The 19,142-nt window shown below is 40.1% G+C and overlaps 3 protein-coding genes across 18 annotated transcripts in view; 1 reads left to right on the forward strand and 2 right to left on the reverse strand.

Annotated features, from left to right (window-relative positions):
- LOC108242155 (NACHT, LRR and PYD domains-containing protein 12-like) overlaps window positions 1-19,142 on the reverse strand; it is a 608,460-nt gene that overhangs the window by 580,160 nt on the left and 9,158 nt on the right. The window lies entirely within an intron of this gene.
- The window catches only part of LOC108249966 (NACHT, LRR and PYD domains-containing protein 12-like), a 417,931-nt gene that overhangs the window by 358,275 nt on the left and 40,514 nt on the right, over window positions 1-19,142 (forward strand). The gene's annotated exons all lie outside the window — the stretch shown is intronic.
- LOC119616724 (NLR family CARD domain-containing protein 3-like) lies at window positions 4,183-19,136 on the reverse strand. Its single transcript, XM_037973843.1, has 5 exons — window positions 18,159-19,136; window positions 9,558-9,731; window positions 6,565-6,738; window positions 5,789-5,835; window positions 4,183-5,631 (listed from the first exon to the last, which is right to left on the reverse strand). Exons 1-5 carry the CDS (start codon window positions 19,124-19,126, stop codon window positions 5,099-5,101), a joined length of 1,896 nt encoding a protein of 631 aa, XP_037829771.1. The 5' UTR covers window positions 19,127-19,136; the 3' UTR covers window positions 4,183-5,098.

Genomic DNA, 19,142 nt, shown 5'->3' on the forward strand with positions numbered 1-19,142 from the left:
AAAAATGTAATGTGATTTAACAATTGCTCACCGTTTTCACAGGGGCAGGGATGAGTTAGGATAGGATGATGGGTTGCTGCTGACTCTGACTCATCTGTTTTTAAGTGTGATAAAACGAACAGACAAGGTAAATGTTTGATCGCTGATTAAATGCTACTGAAATGCTAACTAATGGTAGCGTGAAACTTTGCCAGCTGAGCTAATTAGGTTGATTAATACCTCTCTTTGAGAAAAAGTGGGTAACAGGTTGACACCCTTTCTTCTGTCTTTCTTCTCTTTCTTTTCTCTCTTTCCTCTTTTGGATGCCTAACTTTAACTTTTTTCTAGGGAGCATGGTCGTTTCTGTCGTTCGTTGTCGCTACTACTTACTGGCAGCTATTAAACAATGTATTGGCAAGTGCGCGCTAATTAAAGCAGGAACAAACCATATTGCGCGAGAGGGGGGCGGTGGGGTCTTTAGAAATGCACGTTTGCTTTTTGGACATCATGGAATGGTAAAAATGTCTTCTAGCTCCAAAGAAAGACAAGGAACATAGATACTTAATATTATTTACTAGGACACTGTCTTAAAAAAAAAAAAAAAAAAAAAAGGTTCTGTTGGTCATGGGCCCCTGTCGGTCCTGGGCCCCTGGAATCGTCCTAACCTTTCCCCCCTATACGGCGCCCCTGTGTGCAGAGGAGGGATAGTGGGTATGTTGGTAGAAGGATGTTAGAGATGCAGCTGCCAGGAAAAAGACAGAGGAGATATAGGAGGCTCCTGTGCTCCTGATACTCCTACATGGCAGGCTGGAAATCCTGGAAGCCAGTGGTGTCACTGAGTTAAAAGTTACTCTGCGGGTGATAAAAGAAAGGGATGCCTGGTTCTGAATTTTTGTGAGAATTTCATCACATGACCTCTCTTGCTGTGGGGCAAAATTTTGTGCAGGAGCTTTTGCCTGCCCAGTGAACCTTGTGGAAGAAACACTGACACATTACTTTTTCTTTTTTGGGAAGGGATTTGTGTTTATTTATTCATGCACATAAAAATACAAGACTGAAAGAAAAATTATATTTTGTGGTTGGTCTTATGTGTAAAATTGTTTGTTTTTTTGTCATTAATTGTACCAAAGGGTCTAAACCTTATAGTGTTTGGTCCTTGTGTGACCAGTTAGATATAAAAATGTATTCTACAAAATCCTATTTGTCAGGAGGAATACCTGGCTGGCACCCCTTAAAAATGAATAGATATGAATAAATAGATAGATAAACCAAGTAAAACCGTTACAAACTTAGCATAGCAAATTGTTCAGTTTGGTGTCTTTAAGAAAAGGAATTTGGATATTTTAATGCCCAGTAGCTACAAGACAATTCTTCTTGTAAGTAAAATTTTAGAAAAACCTGTTTTTATTCAGCTAAATGCACTTTGAAATTCACATTTTAAATTAGAATTGTTTCAGTCAGGTTTAAGAGCCCATTACAGCACAGAGACAGCCCTTTTAAAAGTGGTTAATGACATAAAAAACTGTGATAACAATAAACTTATGGTTTTGGAAGTACTTGATCTCAATTCTGCTTTTGACACTATTGATCACAAAATTTAGATAGATTAAACAAGTGATTTTTTTTATATATATATCTTTGTGAAAGAAAAGAAAAGTCTACAATATTACTTGCAGTGTACCACATGGAACAATTTTAGGACCACTTCTTTTTAATTTTGTTGCCTCTGAGTGGTGTCATCAGGAGACATGGTTTCTGTTTTCAGAGTTATGCTGATGGCACTCAACTTTATGTTGTTGTCTCCTGATGACATACTTCTTAATTGTATTTTGGAACTCATGGATGCTGCCGAACTTTGTGCAGCTTAACCAGGACAGGACTGATATACTCGTTCTGGGTTCAAAGACTCGAAGAGAGAGAGAGAGTGACCCCTGCATTGAATCCCTATGGATTCAAAACCTTCCAAGAGTGTTAGGCTTTTTATCATTTAAAAAATATTTTCAGGTTAAGGCCTTTTCTCTCTTTGGGCAACGCTGAGAGACTGATTCAAGCAGGCAGCACTACTGTAACACTCTCCATGGTCTTTCAAAGAATACAATAAATTAGGTCCAATTAATCCAGAATTCACCAGTGAGAGTGCTGACAAAGACCAAAGGGTCACATTAGTCCTGTTCTAAATGACTCTGGTCTTGATAATTTCAGAATTAATTTTTTGAATATTTATATATATTTTTAGGCCCTTTATGTCCCCTCAGATCCTCTAGTTCCCCTCTTTTAGTTATTTCCCAGTGCAAAACAAAAACTTTTGGTAATTCTGCTTTTAGTAGCTGCCCATCGAGACTGTGGAATGGCCTGCCAAAGGATCTGAGAGGAGTTTGTAATCTTGATACCTTTAAACGTAGACTAAAAACCCATGTATTTGGTCTGGTTTTTAAATAGAAAATCTTTGTTTTCCCCCTCCGCTGTTAAACACTTTCAATTGCATTTGACTTGTATGAAAGGTGCCATAAAAAAAGTTTGATTGATTAATTGATTGAGACGGATCAGTGTCTGGCAGCCTGGTTGGTTTTAGTTCCACGTCCCTCTGAGACATCAAGTTATAAGTTCTCCGTCTGAACTCTTTCACTTGTCCATCTCCATTTGTTTAGCACAGCAGAGAAGAAAGCTGTGCAGGTTGACGTAGAGGGTGCTGGACATGTGGAGACATACAAGACATGAGACAGCTCAGGACAGTGAGGAACACAGCTTTTAGAGCAAACACAGGAGTTCCTAGTTGTCCAAAATGTGGTGTTGAAGCCCAGGTATCCCACTGCAGGTCTGGATGGCACTCCATCTCAATTATCTGATTCTTTCTGCTCAAAGTGCCTTACACAAATGAGAGGTGAGTGGGGGAGTGATGTAGCCTAACTTTTCTAATCTCCTATGTCCACATGTCAAATCCTGCCTCCTCTTGCGTAATTGCTAATTGAGTAGCTTACAAGCCCACTTCTTCTGCCAGCCTCATCCGTTAATGTAAGTTCATCCCTAAATAATCATTGCACTTGTTATGGTGTTAGGAATTAGTTTAGTGACCTGGACAATATGTCTCTGGGACTTTGTTTAAAATTGCTGACTCACATTGTCAAGACAACCTGTCAGAATCTTTTTGATGTCTCATGCACTCCATTTTTACAATTGTTATAGAGATCAAAAGCTATTAAAAATGATGACTTCGTTTATCCTTTAATTGTTTGATTATAAATTTATTAAAGCATTATGAAACAGAAAAAAACAAGAAATTAACATCATAAGCAAAAATCTCAAACTCAACATGATAAAAAATCATTAGAGGAGCAGTGTGAAGGATTTAGTGACACTCATTGCAAACAGCTGAATCTTCCTCATATTGACTCTGCTTACTGCTAAAAACAAGAAACAGCTCTTTTAGGCCCAGTGTTTGGTTTGTTTGTTCTGGGTTATCATGGGAACACTGTGATGAAATGTGGCAGATTATAGCCCATTTTACAAAGCCTTTGCACTACATTATTATACAAAAACATTCTGATGAAGTAACTGCTGTTCCATCATCTCATCAGTGTGTCATACACATTCTCTCTCACAAAATTATACGGAGAACAGGACCTAACAAGAACAATATGAAATAAAACATCTCAGGCAGTAATTCAACAACATGCAGAATTTATATAATTAGCTATGATCAACAATGTGTAGGGTCCTACGTCAGAGTTTGGATTATTTTTACATTAACAGCCTAATGCAAAAATGGACTGTGTCACCTAAACTAAACCACCAGTGTTTTAGAAAGAAACCCAGAGGGCTCTGTTGATCTCATCAGACCAAGAGGAGCTAACATACTAATGCCCCTTTTCTACCGGCTTTAAAGGTCCCGGCTCCACTCTACTCGGCTTGCTTTGCGCGCATTTCCACCGGCATTTTTTCGAGGCCGGTCCCTGCTTTTTTGGTCCCTGCTTCGGAGTAGGGCCAGCTGGGTAGCCCTGCTTTTGTGGGTGATGCAAGCTTAGTTCACTCATTGGTCATTGGTGTGGCCAGATGCAAGTATAAAGAGCGAACGGTAGAAATATATAAACAACAGCGTTAGTTTACTCTGCAGCGTTTATGCCGTCTGTCCCCAAGCTGAAGGCGCTGTAAAGCCTGAAATCTCTGGTGGATAACAGCTGTCCTACTCTGTGCAACAATTGTGGCATCCAGAGCATTTCTTCCACTGCACCTCTCTTCCTGAAGTCTCAGGAGAATCCCCATAAGTTTAAAAAACAGCAACAACACAGGGCCAACTTTGTCCATAGCGCTTCCGTTGTCTCCACAAATGGCGGCAAGTTTTGGTAGCGCCGAAAGGCCATCCCAGGGTCGTTCACCTGCCTACCGAGGACGAGTCGCCGATTGTCTGGACCACTGGAACCAGCCAAAGGTTTGACTCAGTTCCTGCTGATGGAAAGTGCCCTGGAGACGACATCTTCCAGTCACCTTCCTCCCGCTGTGGCCTAAAAGTTCCTGGCTGGTACCAAGAAACAGCAGCGAGACGGATCCTTCTCTTGGTAGGATAAAATCTCTGAACCGTTTGTTGGTTTGCTTCTGATGGTGCTCCGAGCTGGTCTATAGAGTTAGCCTCACCCACATGGTCAAATCCATAACAATAATTCATAAATAATTTAATTTTTCAAACCCCTTCTGCCTCTAAATTTTAAATTCTTTGCTTTAAGTAGACTTCTCTGTTCAACCTTCATGCCAATTCAACCCCTCAGTCAGTATTTATTACCATATTCAAATGCGCAATATTTTCATAACCTGCCAGAACTTGTGTTATATATGTCTGCTCAATAGGAGTCACATAAATAGTGCGAAAACTTAATTCGGTTGTACGTGCATTTTGATGATTATGATTTTAATCTGAAGTGAAGAACTCATGATTTAGGGTAGTGACATTTTGAGATTGCTAACTAAAAATTCTAGATTTATGTAATTTTTACACTCTCTGGAGGGTGGTGCCCCAAGGTATTATAATTTATGAATTGTTAACAATTCAAACTTCTCCATCTTCTAATAAAATATAACCTCTCCCCTACAAACGAGAGGATTTTCTTACAGAAAGGGACCCTTTATGTCAAACTTGACACAGAAACACTGAGGAACCATAACAGCATTTAAATCCAGGATAAAGAGTTTGAGTGAATGTGGTGTTGAAGGTGTGGAGGTGGATCAGTGAGTCAGAGGAGACTCTGTAGAAGGACAGAATGCCAGCAGGATAGTCCACATACACTGCTACTCTGTAAGAGACAGAGGAAGAGGAGGAGACAAGTACTTTTATGTTATTGTGACAGACAAAGTAACGACCATCATCAGAGCACCACAGACTCCAGGACAAATCATTGTTCCCAAACACACAGTCTTCACTGCCTCCTTTCCTTCTGATTCCTCTGTAACTCACTGATATACGAACCTCTCCTCTCCACTCAACCTCCCAGTAACAGCGGCCACTCAGACCAGTTCTACACATCAGCTGAGACCTGAATTCAAATCTGTCTGGATGATCAGGATATGCCTGAACCTCCTTCACATATGTCACCTTCCTGTTGTTGTCAGACAGTTGGAGGTTTCTGCTCGCTGTGTTTGTGTCGATTGTGAGCTGACAGGAATCTGGTTGAGAGAACAAATACAATCCAGCTGTTATTGATCCATCATCTGATCATTTATTGACACTTTGATGATGACTCATGAATGAGTGATGTGACAGTTTGAAGATGGTTGAATGTTGCTGCTTTGTTGTCATGAATCAAATGAAAAACACACTTACACTTCCTCAGACCTGGTGTCAACCATCGGACTCCAGCAGGCTCCACCCTGAAAGGAGGAGGGGAGTCAGACCATCAGTCTCTTTCAGCAAATATGGACATTACATGGCTCTCATACACACATTGTTCTACAGGGAGGAAGGAACAGTCCAACATTTGAATGGAGCATCTCTAAAGTCCTGTCCTGTGGTTGTCATGTTCCAGTTTGAACTCATTCTTTTCATTGCACTTCATCTTTACTGAATCAGGCAGGAGGAGGAGGACACCATCCAGTCTGCTTCTTCATCTACACTTTGAAGTGCAGTCACATCATCAAGCTTCTATTTAGTCCAACATCCACACTGTTATGGAAACTGTTAGTCTGATGGATGATCAAGCAGCTTTTCAGCATCTATCAGCTCTGCTGCCTGAACAAGATGAGCTGTAGCAAATTCATCTGCTCAAAGATCTGCTTTCAAAGGCAGATAGTCAGAAAGCTGAGATTCACAACAACACAATAAACATTCGAGCACACATATGTTTTTTTTACGTTCAAACGCAGCTACTGTCTCATACCACTCCTCTTCACCTTGGAGACTGCCTACAGAACACAAATATCTGCTGTTTCTGTTCAAGCAGTTTCTTCAGGAGGAAAGAAAAAACTGCTCCTACTTGATTGTTCATATAAGCCTCATATCCAGCATGAAGCAGAAAGAGCTGATTGAAGAACAGAGAACATGTTTCCAGTTCTTCCTTCTCTATCAGACATTGTGTGTGTCTGCAGCAGGTCTCTCCATACCTGAGAGTGTCCAGTCTCCAGAGTGGATCCTTCAGTCCAGCTGACAGCAGCTTCACTCCTGAGTCTCCTGGATGATTGTAGCTCAGGTCCAGCTCTCTCAGATGGGAGGGGTTGGAGCTCAGAGCTGAGGCCAGAGAAGCACAGCCTTCCTCTGTGATCAGACAGCCTGATAGCCTGCACACACGACACACACACAATTTCCTATTTCTACAGATACTCTGAGTGAACTGACCAGAAACTAAAGCTGATTGGGTTCAAATGTTGCAAGGTACCGCTATCATGTATTGACATATACTGCCTGCCCCAAAAAAAAAAGTCGGTCGCCACCAAAAAATAAATAGGTTACACACACTATTTTGTTGGACCGCCTTTAGCTTTGATTACGGCACACAATCGTTGTGGCATTGTTTCGATAAGCTTCTGCAATGTCCCAAGATTTATTTCCATCCAGTGTTGCATTGATTTTTCACCAAGATCTTGCATTGATGATGGTAGAGTCTGACCGCTGTGCAAAGCCTTCTCCAGCAGATCCCAAAGATTCTCAAGGGAGTTAAGGTCTGGACTCTGTGGTGGCCAATCCATGTGTGAAAATGATGTCTCATGCTCCCTGAACCACTCTTTCACAAATTGAGCCCGATGAATCCTGGCATTGTCATCTTGGAATATGCCCGTGCCATCAGGGAAGAAAAAATCCATTGATGGAATAACCTGGTCATTTGGTATATTCAGGTAGTCAGCTGACATTCTTTGAGCACATACTGTTGCTGAACCTAGACCTGACCAACTGCAGCAACCCCAGATCATAGCACTGCCCCCACAGGTTTGTACAGCAGGCACTAGGCATGATGGGTGCAACACTTCACCTGCATCTCTTCTTAGCCTAATGTGCCCATCCCTCTGGAACAGGGTAAATCTGGACTCATGAGAGGTTTACTGTGGCCCCCAAGGCATTACAAAAAGCTCTTCAAACATGGGAAACAAACTTGGGGAAAAAAGGGTTGGTGTAGCTTGTCAGTCATCCAGGACATGGTAAATTCCAAAAAGCTTAAAAATCAGATTCTATTCTGTATTTCAAGATGTTTCTCTTCTCTTCTGAGAAGCTTAATCAGTTCCAGGTAGGTACCAGTGAGAAACATGAGACATCATTGATTGGACGAGAGTGCAGTTGGCTTTTAAACCTGAAATTTTGTGGTTAGTCATGAGCATGACCCCTTGTATATGTGTTGCCTCAAAAAATATTCTTGGCAAGCGGCAGCTACAGCTACATTTAGGTCACCGGTAACATTTCAAAAACGCACTACAGGCAGAGTAACTTCTGGTTAAAAAGCAAAATGGCGCCGTTTTCCAATCAGCATTGTCTCGTGTTTACCACTGGTACCTACCTCTTCCAGTAGGGTAATGTTGTTGTGTTGTGTTTTTGAAGATGTCCTTGTGTTTTTAATTTGTTGTTGTGTTTAGTGAGTTGTTGATGTTGTTTGCACTTCAGGCACCAGACATCAGGTTATTAAATGTTGACTTTAAACTACTGTCAAAGTTACTGGTGCTGAGAAGAAGTTTTAGCCTGAATCACATTCCTAGATCAAACTGGATTTATTCACAATAAACACTCATTTTTTAATCTCCAGAAAGTGATAATTGTGGTTTACTACTCCTCCACAACTACTCTACCTGAGACTTTATTTGCACTGGATGCTGAAAAAGTGTGTGTGGGGGTGGGGGTGGGGAGCCACTCAATCAAGATATATCCAATTTGGGGTTTGCCTATCTTGGAATGCACATAGTGAGTACAATAGTAATCTTTATAAGATTACCATTTTCTTTCATTGACAAATGCTCAAATTAAACATTTTGAGCATTTTTTTGTATTTTTTATTTATTTATTTTGGTGCTAGAGCTAATTCCACACTTTTTCTATCTAATACAATGTATTCCTGTTTTTCTATCTTTTACCTTTTTCTCAAAGGGTCATGAATCATAATTCAATCTTCATTCTTGATTTTATTTGAAGATAAAAAAAAAACACCCAGGTTGCAGCATCAAGTTTTACAGAGGCCCAAAGTTCTGGATGAAATGGCATGGCACTACCTGACTTTTTGCAGTATTACTAGAGAACTCATATAAAAATATGAATTATTGGATTCAGTACAAGGAGAATGACCCTGTGTTGTAGGTTGATTCTTCTTTTGCCTTTTTTTAAACAGCTAGCACATAAATTATCTTTCCTGAAAAGCTTCTTTTTTTTCAGATAGCATCAAGCTTGACATTATGTCCATAGCTTATCTCCTGAATTTGTGGCCCTTCCTAGCGACTCTGAAGTGTTTCTGCAACCTATCCCCTCAATAAGCAGGGCAAATTATTAAGTATAAGTATTTTAAAGCTTTCAAATCCTTTCACTGTGTTAAAAAACTGCATGGGAGACAGATTTTGGATTTTTAATTTCAGATGATGTTTGGGAAGAGGATTTAAGGAAGGATAGGGCCTACTCCACTTCCTGTTTTTCCTGTAAAATAAATTTTATTGCATTTACAACTCCTCTGGCCAGGAGACTAATACTGTTAAATTGAAAATGTGCAGCTCCACCTACATACATAAACTTGTTAAAAGAGGTCATTTATTTACTTAAAATGGAAAAAAAAAATGAGGGTGATTCACCCAGTAAGGTTGTAATAACTGAAATAATTTGAAATCTTTTTGTCCTACATTAATGGCACAGGTTGTCAGACCATTCTGAATTGAGATCTGGGAGTGTTTTCTTATTGTTTTTTTAAAATGTAAAAAAAAAGGATCAAAAGAGTGTTTAAAAAAGAATCAGCTTGTGAGACATATAGGTTTTTAAATTTTTGCAGTGAACAAGGTCTAAACAATGAGATAAAGTTTGGCCTGGTTGTATTATAGGCCTAATTATATGGTCTGAATACCCCTGAATACACCTTCTAAAAAGCATGCTGTTAGTTGTAAACAAATATGCATACTGAACGATAATAAATCCTGACCTGAGAGTTTCTAGATGACAGTGTGGACTCCTCAGGGCAGCAGAAAGCAGCTTCACTCCTGAATCCTGCAGGTTGTTGTTACTCAGGTCCAGTTCTTTGAGACCGGAGGACTGAGAGCTGAGGACTGAGGACAGAACTTCACAGCTTCTGTCTGACAGGTTACAGACACTCAGTCTACAGACAATTAGAAAGAGAATTTAAAACTTAGATGTGTGTGTTAAATGTGAACTGAAAGACAAACATAAATAAAGGATGTGTACATGCTGCCTTTCAGTTTACACTGTTTAATTCACTTTACAATAATTCCAGATGCTATAACAGTCCCATGTATTGTCATAGACTAAAACAAAACACTACGGATTCATTGATAAGGCTACATATTAGCAAAAGATTCTGTCATATTTACCTCAATTATCTTCTCTCTTCCTCTCTTTTGTCTCCCCTACAATAACACTTGCTGTCAATTTATGTGATACAGCCTTGATGTTATATGAAGCACAAGCTAGGTCAAACAACCAAACTAAAGAAGCAGTTGTATCAACACAAAAAGGCCGAATAATGGTAGCAAAAGCAACAATATAATCCTGCTTTTTCCACACAAAAACAGTCTAACTGCAGCTTCATAGTGGCGCATAGCAGGAATACAAGACAAACTTTGCTTGGATAGTGACGTACGCAAGTTTCAGGCAGTAAGCCAGTTTTATAAATTAGACCCTTGGTCTTTACTAGGTTCTAAAATTATTCAGATCTAACATTGTTTCCAAAAACATAATAGATTCCACATTGCCATTATTTATTTAAAAAAAGAAAAACCTAAATTAAAAACTGTGAAAAGCTAAGTCAGGCAGATGACCAGACAGTTTGTAGAACCTCTTTAAAGAATCACTCACAGTAATGGTTTTCTGTGCGACAGACTGTATCAGCCTCTAACGAGGTTGTTTAGGAATTTTAGTCCACAGATTTTTTCAATGTTGCTTAAGTTCATTGAGTTTTGCAGACACTTGTTTCTGCACCTCTCTCTCAAGGTCTCACCACAGCATTTTAGTCAGGTTGCGAGGTTTAGATTTTGGATCATTGCTTCACCTTGATTTTTTCTTTTTTCAGTTGGTGCTGTGATCTGATCCATGTTCTGTTGCATCACAACCCAGTTTAGTCCACGATTCAGCTGTCAGAGAGAGATGGCTTCACATTTGGCTCTAGAATTCTTTGATTTACGAATGGTAAATCATCAGCCAGCCACCACTTGGCTTGACAGTTGGTACGAGGTGTGTGTGCTTGTATGATGTGTTTGGTTCTCTCAAAATGTGCCACTGTGTCTTTTGGGTAAACATCTCTATGTTGATCTCATCTGTTCATAGGAAATTTTTCCAAAAGTTTTGTGGTTCATTTAGATGTAATTACAAACCTCAGATGTGTGTCTTTTTAGAGAGAAGAGGCTTTCTCCTCCAACCCTTTTAAACAAGCCCTACTCTTCAAGTTTTTTTCCTCATTTTCCTGTTATGAACTTTAACTTTTAACTTGCTAACTGAGGCCTGTCTGAGATTGTTTACTTAGTTTGTTTTATGTCTGTCCTCCTTGACACCCGTGTGCTCCAAAGTAGTGAACAGACACAACTTTTGCTTTTATAGAGGTGGTCATGATGATTAGTTGACAACTATAAATAGTGAATCAACACATTTGAACAGCAGTATCTAGCTTTTAAATCATGTAGAAGCAGTAAAAGTGAACTTAGATTTTTCACAGCTTTTAAACTTTGGCTTTAATTTTATTTATAAATAATGACATGTTGGAATACTGCTGTGTGTGTTTTTACACGTGAGGTTAGATTAGAATAAGTTTATAACCAGGTGAAGATCACATCACTTTTATTATGTTTTGATATGTAAAACCCTAAAACTGAAAGAGGGTGGAAATTTTTCTTTTGCCAGGGCTGTAGTTTCTTTATGAAATCAGAAAACAATTAACTTCCTGGTTTGCTGTTTCTAAGGCAAGGTTTTGTTTATAAAACTACATTTCCTTTTTTTTTTTTTTTTTTGTTAAACAAAAAAAAATTGTATACTGAGTGCTGGTGTAGATTCTCAATCATCCAGGCCATGGTAAATCCTAAAAAGGTTAAAAACAAAAACAAGAATAGAAGTCCAGTTGTTTTTGTTTTTTAACCTTTTTTAGATTTGTTCACTGAGCTTTAAACATATCACCTCCCTCCCCACCCCTAACAAAAAAGCTGAAGAAAATAAATAAATAAAATAGGCAGTATAAGGTGGCCACCTTCAGCTCCACACCATTTCTAGATAATGTAGAATAAATCAGAATGAGACTATAAGGCAATGGCAAATAAATCAGAATAAATGGACAGCCCTGCCCTGTAGAGCGATGTAAGCAAAAATATCCAGATTTTATATCAGGTTGAAGGAAGATGAATCCAGTATGCAGACATGACATAAGGAGCTTCACTAAACTAATATAATTTATTAAAGGAACAACAATAACGCTGGCAGCTTAAACTTAAATACAAAAACACGGGATCACATGGGGACACATGAAGCAGGAACACAACCTACTGGTGGCGTATAACCAACAAAACTGATCCTACAGAGAGTATATGGCAGAGATTTAATTTAAAGAACTATGGGTGAGAGAAAAATGAACAACAATGGCATAGGTTAGGTGGGGGTGGCGGGCTGACTGGAAAACTACTGAGCGGAGGGCAAGTGAATAATGGCACAGAGAAACAAGGAGGGCACAGGGTGCAAAATCACAAAGAACATACAATAAAACACAGGAAACAACACAAGGATCACAAGAACAGAACCAATCATAAAAATAAAACACAGAAGATGATAAAGACAACTCAAAAACACCAAAATCCTGACAGTTTGTGCCATTTGTTTTAACATTAAGTGGGCAAATATAATAATTTTACACAAGATAAATTTTTCCCAAATCCAAAAAAAAGATAATTTCACTCAGTTTTATCAAACACTTTTGGCAGCACCCAGTGCAATTAAAACATCGGGTAGAGTAGTTGTGTTTCTGTTTGCTATGGCAGTGTACAGTGGTGTAGCGGCTTCTCGTGCTCCTGGGGTTAAGAATTATTTTATCTATTTTATTAGGTATCTATTTTAATACCTATGAGGCTGATTTAGCCATTAGTTCAGTACTAAATTTATAAGTGAAGTACAGCTCAACTGAACTAATGGTCATCAGAGACAGTTCAGTTATTAGTATGTCACTGATGCTGAAATTTGCACTTGGTAGACAACAGCTCCTGAAGACAACAGACTGGTGCAGCAGAGTGCGGGGAGCAACGGTCAAAAGGAAATGTTGTGCCCGAAAACAGAAGAGGGGAAAGCGGGCAGTCGCGTTGGCCCAGCTAAAGGCTTGAAGACCACCGATTCCAACTCTCTTTCTGGCCAGTGTCCACTCACTTGATAACAAAGTGGATTTGTTACATCTCAGGCTGAGTGTTTCTACAGAGATGAAGAACTGTGCTGTTCTTTGCCTAACGGAAACCTGGCTTAACAACAACATGCCAGCCTCAGCCTTCCAGATCAATGGCCATCAGCCGTTCAAAGCAGACCGTGACCACTGGTCAGGAAAAACATGGAGAGGAGGGCTCTGTATGTACGTGAATGAATGTTGGTGTATGAATTGTGGACTGGTATAAAGCTACTGCTCTGAGGTGATAGAACTTAGGACTGTGAAATGTCAGCCGTGCTATCTGCCACGGTAGCTTACAGCGGTGATCATCACCTTTGTTTACATCCTTCCAGATGCTAATGAAAAACGAAGCATCAAAGGAGCTGTATGACACCATTAGCTCACTGCAGATAAAGCACTCTGAGGTGTTTTACGTGGTTGCGGGGGACTTTAATGACATAAAATTGACGGACACTCTGCCCAGTTTCTATCAGTATGTCAACTTTCCCATGCAAGGAGATGACACTCTAGACTGTGTGTACACTAACATTCACGGTGTGTACAGAGCTCTTCCTTGCTCCCATCTTGGCCTATCTGACCACATCTCCATCCTGCTGGCACCAGTATATTGTCCACTGATGAAACCGATTAGACTAACAAAGAAAACAGTCATTGTGTGGCTCAGGGATGCAGCCTCTGTGCTCCAAGACTGTTTTCAGTGCTTAGATTGGCAAGCCTTCAGAGAGGCGGCTACATATGAAGGAGAGGTGGACCTGTAAGAATACACCTTCTCTGTTCATGGCTTCATCTCCAAGTTTGCTGATAATGTTTCCACCACCAGGACAATTACCTGTTATCTAAACCAGAAACCCTGGCTGAATGCTGAGGTGAGAGCTCTGCTGAAAGCTAGGGACGCTGTGTTCAGGACAGGTGCAGCATCAGCACTTAAAGAAGCAAGGACAGATCTGACTGCAGGCATTGCAAGGGTCAAAGCCACATATGCCCAGAAAATTCAAGGTCACTTCACCACCAACAACCCCCGGCGCATGTGGAAGAGCATCAAGTGTATCATGGACTACAACATAAGGATGCACAATGCCCAAAGGACCCCTCATTGCCAGATGCACTCAATAGGTTGTATGCCCACTTTGAGGATCCAGACAAGACCCTACTACCCCCACCCCTCCCGGCACCAAACTTATACCACCACCTGGTGACACGCCCCTCTCCATGACCACAGCAGACATGAGGAAGACCCTCCAGGGAATCAATCCCTGTAAAGCTACAGGCCCCAAAAACATCTCAGGGCTGGTACTGAGAGACTGCACATCAGCTGTCTGAGGTATTGGCAGACATCTTAAACACCTCACTGTCACTGTCATCTGTCCCCACATACTTAAAGTCTGCCACTATTGTCCCTGTCCCCAAGTCCTCCACAGTGAAGTGAAGTGAAGTGAAGTGAAATTTATTTATATAGCACTTTTTCGCAACAAGGCGATTCAAAGTGCTTTACAACACAGAAACAACAATCAGGTACATAATCAAATACAGATCAAAACATCATATCAAACATCATAAAAACATAATCAAATATAGAGATACAGAAGTAAAAACATCAATCATGTATAATCTAAATGAAATATAAGATAATATAAATAAAATCATGAAACTAAACATATCTAAACATGAGCTAAGACAGTAAAATAGCAGCTAAAATAATCTAAATGAAATTATGATAAAGTTAAAGCTGTACTAAACAACAATTAGGAATCTAACAACTAACAATATCTAAAATATGAGCTAAGATAAACTAAACTAAGCTAAATGTACAGGAAGGCTAAAAAAGCTAACATAAACTGAAACATTATAATGCTAAACTAAAGGTACAACATGTCTACTTAATAGTACCAAAGACCTGCTAAACAGCCAACATAATAAATACTAAGATAAATATTATAATGCCAAAATAAAGGTACAAGAGACTAGCTAATAGTACCAAAAAGGCCTGCTAACAGCCAACATAAGAATTACTAAGATAATTAGACTAAGGTAGTGAAGGAGGAGAGGGAGGGAGGGGGATGACAGAGATGACTCAGAGACAGCGGAAAGTGTGCGTGTGTCTGTAGAGGCAGTGGCAGGCAGTGTGGTGCATGTTGTGAGTGTGTGTGTGTGTGTGTGTGTGTGTGTGTGTGTGTGTGTGTGTGTGTGTGTGTTTGTAGAGAAGTCCATGAATCACGTCACAGAATATGTCATGAACCACTGAATGGATGAATGAATGAATAAAATTTTCAGGACATANGTGTGTGTGTGTGTGTGTGTGTGTGTGTGTTTGTAGAGAAGTCCATGAATCACGTCACAGAGGCCATTGTCTTTGATAATGATGGAATGTTATCAGCCAGCCCAGAGCTGATCCACAGATGTCCTTAGGCAAGTGAGGGGGCAGAGCATCTTGTTTACATAAAAACCAGGGGGAAATTGAAAATAGCTAGCCAAGCCCAGCGAAGGCAGACGACACAGCAGTAGTGGGATGTATCTCGAACAATGATGAGTCCAAATACAGAGAGGAGGTGGAACTTCTGGTGCAATGGTGCAAAGAAAATAACCTCTGCATCAATGTGAAAAAGACCAAAGAGATGGTGGTGGATTTCAGAAGAGACAAGTATCCTCTTCCTCCCCTGTACATCGTAGGAGCAGCTGTGGAGGTGGTCTCCAGCTATAGATACCTGGGTGTGCATCCAATCACCTTACATGTAGTTCCAACACTTCCTGCCTGGTCAGGAAGGCCCACCAGCATTTCTATTTCCCCAGAAAGCTGCGGAGAGCTGGACTTGGGAGCTCAGTCCTGAGGAGCTTCTATCACTTGTGGTGAAGAGCGTTCTCTGCACCTGTATCACCGTGTGGCATGGCAATTACACTTCTGACTCCAAATTTTGTACCACAAACATTCAAGTGTGAAATGGTATGACAATAAGAGATCCTTGAATCCTTGTGGAGGAGTTGTAAATCGCATTAAATACTTTCTGGAGATTAAAAAATGAGTGCCTGGGCCATTGCAGATAAACCCAGTTTGACCAAAGGATATAACTGAAGGTAAAACTACTTCTAATTGTTTGGCTAGTAACTTTCACAGCATTTGAAGTCAATATTTAACAGGCTGATAGAAAAACATTGAACCACATAGTGAAAGGTCTTTCTCATTTTGTAAAAGCAACAAGATAAAAGCATGGTTCAATGTCAGGGGGAGCATGAATGTATTGATAGACTCAGTAAACATTTCTAATAGAAATGGGGCCAGGTGCTTTCAAAAGGTTCTGTAGAATTCTGATAGGATGCCATCTGAACTTGAGCTTTCACAGCTTTGTAAAGATTTGACTGTGGTCTCAAATCAGAATCTGGCCAGGGCTGTGATAGAGGATCCAGTTCCCTGGCCAGATTCTGATCCAGAGCAGGAGTGTTAATGCCACTGAGGAAGAAGGTCTGCAGAAACATGAAAACATGTACAGAAAGATGAGTACGGGTGCCTAAAAACTTGTATAAAAGTTTTATAAACTTCCAATAGGTCTTATGTTACTCTGATACCAATTTCAACTTGAAGTATCAACTCCTTACCAAATCATCAAGTTCTCCAGAAGCATTTCCACAAGTCATCCATTTAAACCAGGTGTTTCAAAGCAAGACCACATCTAAAACATGTAGGAGAGCAGGCCCCGAGGAATGGAGTTTGACACATGTGACTTAGACAGAAGGAGCTCAATCGGAACCAACTAAGTCCCTGTCAGGAACCGTGTTTTTGTTTATATTTTGTATCTTTGTCTATATTTTATTAGATTTTTTTCTGTAATTCTTGTGCTTATTTTTCTTCCTTGTGTCTGCCAGTTTCCTCAGTGTTTGGTTCCTCAGTCTACTCTTGTCCCACGCAGTCTCACCTGTTCCCAGTTCTCTTTCCAGGTATATGTTATTCTGTTTGATTAAAAACTCCCTTTTTATTGTCTGTTCCCCTGTATCTCCTTACTGAGGCATTGTGCATACCTACATGCCATCACAGTCCTCACTGTTATCTCTAGTTTCTGATGTTTACTGTTCCTTTGTAAGCAGAGTTTTTGTCTCATCAGCACTTTCTGTTTAATAAAAATAGTTTTTTTTCCCTGAGATTCTCGTGTCCTGCCTACATTCTGGGTTCAAACCTCACTGACACTGACAGTCCCAGAAAAGACCAAAAGCTGAAAATGACTGGTTTGATCTCTGAACAAGCTGTGACCTCAACTGACCACCAGGTGACCCTTGGCTAGATCTGTCACTCACTCAACAAGTTCCAACAGGAAAGAATCAGGCCTTGCTGGACAGCTTTGTGACACACCTTTTTCTATAATCTTTATGGTAAAGCTGAATGAACTTACATTTCAACTGACTATTGATTTTTTGCTGATATCAGTTTGATACCATACTCTGCCCTACCCTACTTTCCAACTTTAAATGACTTAAAGCTCATTCCAAATTCACCTTCACCCCTGATCATAAATTATCCCTGTCCATTCAATAAAAAAATGGTCCAAAAACATCCTTGTTTTATTCAATTCCTGAACACCAAATTCAGTCAAAAGTTTGATCAATTTAGTCCTATTCATTAATTCTCTTGCCTGGTCAATTATTCATATTTCATACAAACCAATCTGCTAAGTGATGGTGCTTATTGCTTACCGTGCAGAGTTGTTCATTTTACCGCAAGTCATATCACAGGACCATATAATAGGAGAAATATTTGTATTAAGGAAAAATGAAATGAGTGGCAACTGCATAAAAAACAAGAAAATACAAACTCTTCACTCTTTTTTTGTTCAAAAATGACATTGCAATAGCTCTAAACATTGTAGCATGACCTCTGACCAAGTGTCATTGTTCACCAACTGTTCCTTAAGAAGTTTATTCTGACGTGAGTGAATCTTGCACTAATTGGTTTTCTTTCTTTCTTTGTTTATTTCTCAATAGTTAGTTAGGAGTAGGTGCTGGAATCGGTGCTGTTCATGTGCTGTTAGAAAATTGTAACAACTATTGTCAAAAACACAACTTTTTCTGATAAAAAAAGCATAACAAACAAGCAAAAATTTTCTAATTGACATCACCTTCTCTCTTGTACAAACAACAGTATTATATTTAGAAACATCCCACTGTAATTGTACTTACAGAGCTTTGTTGGAGGCTTTGACCACTGGCAGCAGTCTCAGAAGAACCTCCTCTGAAGCAGAATATTTATTCAGGTCAAACACATCCAGATCTTTTCCTGATGACAGTAAGATGAAGACCAGCGCTGACCAATGAGCAGGAGACAGTTTATCTGTGGAGAGGCTTCCTGAACTCAGAGACTGTTGGATCTCCTCTACTAGAGAACCATCATTCAGTTCATTCAGACAGTGGAACAGGTTGATGCTTTTCTCTGCACAAATGTTGTCACTGATCTCCTCCTTAATGTACTCAATAGTTTCCAAATTGGTCTGTGAGCTATTTCCTGTCTTTGCCAGCAGGCCTCTAAGGAGAGTCTGATTGGTCTGCAGTGAAAGACCCAGGAGGAAGCGGAGGAACAAGTCCAGCTGTGCATTTGGACTTTGCAAGGCCTTGTCTACAGCACTCTTATGGACACAACTTAGTTTTGGTTTCTTAAATCCTACAGACCTCTTGGAATTTGTTTGATGTTCTTCCATCAGGTTGACTCCAGAGTTGATGAAGGTCAGATGGGCATGAAGAGCAGCCAGAAACTCCTGAACACTCAGATGGACGAAGCAGAACACCTTGTCCTGGTACAGCCCTCTCTCCTCTTTAAAGATCTGTGTGAACACTCCTGAATACACTGAGGCTGCTCTGATATCGATGCCACACTCTGTCAGGTCTGATTCATAGAAAATCAAGTTTCCTTTCAGCAGCTGCTCAAAAGCCAGTTTTCCCAGAGACTCAATCATCTTCCTGCTCTCTGGACTCCAGTGTGGATCTGTCTCAGCTCCTCCATCATACTTGACCTTCTTCACTTTGGTCTGAACCACCAGGAAGTGGATGTACATCTCAGTCAGGGTGTTGGGCAGCTCTCCTCCCTCTCTGGTTTTCAACACATCCTCCAGAACTGTAGCAGTGATCCAGCAGAAGACTGGGATGTGGCACATGATGTGGAGGCTTCGT

The sequence above is a fragment of the Kryptolebias marmoratus genome, linkage group LG23, assembly GCF_001649575.2.
Source record: "Kryptolebias marmoratus isolate JLee-2015 linkage group LG23, ASM164957v2, whole genome shotgun sequence".
NCBI lineage: Eukaryota > Metazoa > Chordata > Actinopteri > Cyprinodontiformes > Rivulidae > Kryptolebias > Kryptolebias marmoratus.

Bases quoted from the DNA above. Each gene is read 5' to 3' on its own strand.
- LOC119616724 (XM_037973843.1), bottom strand. From the start codon at position 19,126: ATGTGCCACATCCCAGTCTTCTGCTGGATCACTGCTACAGTTCTGGAG. The intron at 9,732-18,158 runs GTAAGTACAATT...AATTGTCTGTAG, and splicing joins AAAGCCTCCAACAAAGCTCT to ACTGAGTGTCTGTAACCTGT. The intron at 5,632-5,788 runs GTAAGTGTGTTT...TCTCTCAACCAG, and splicing joins GACACCAGGTCTGAGGAAGT to ATTCCTGTCAGCTCACAATC.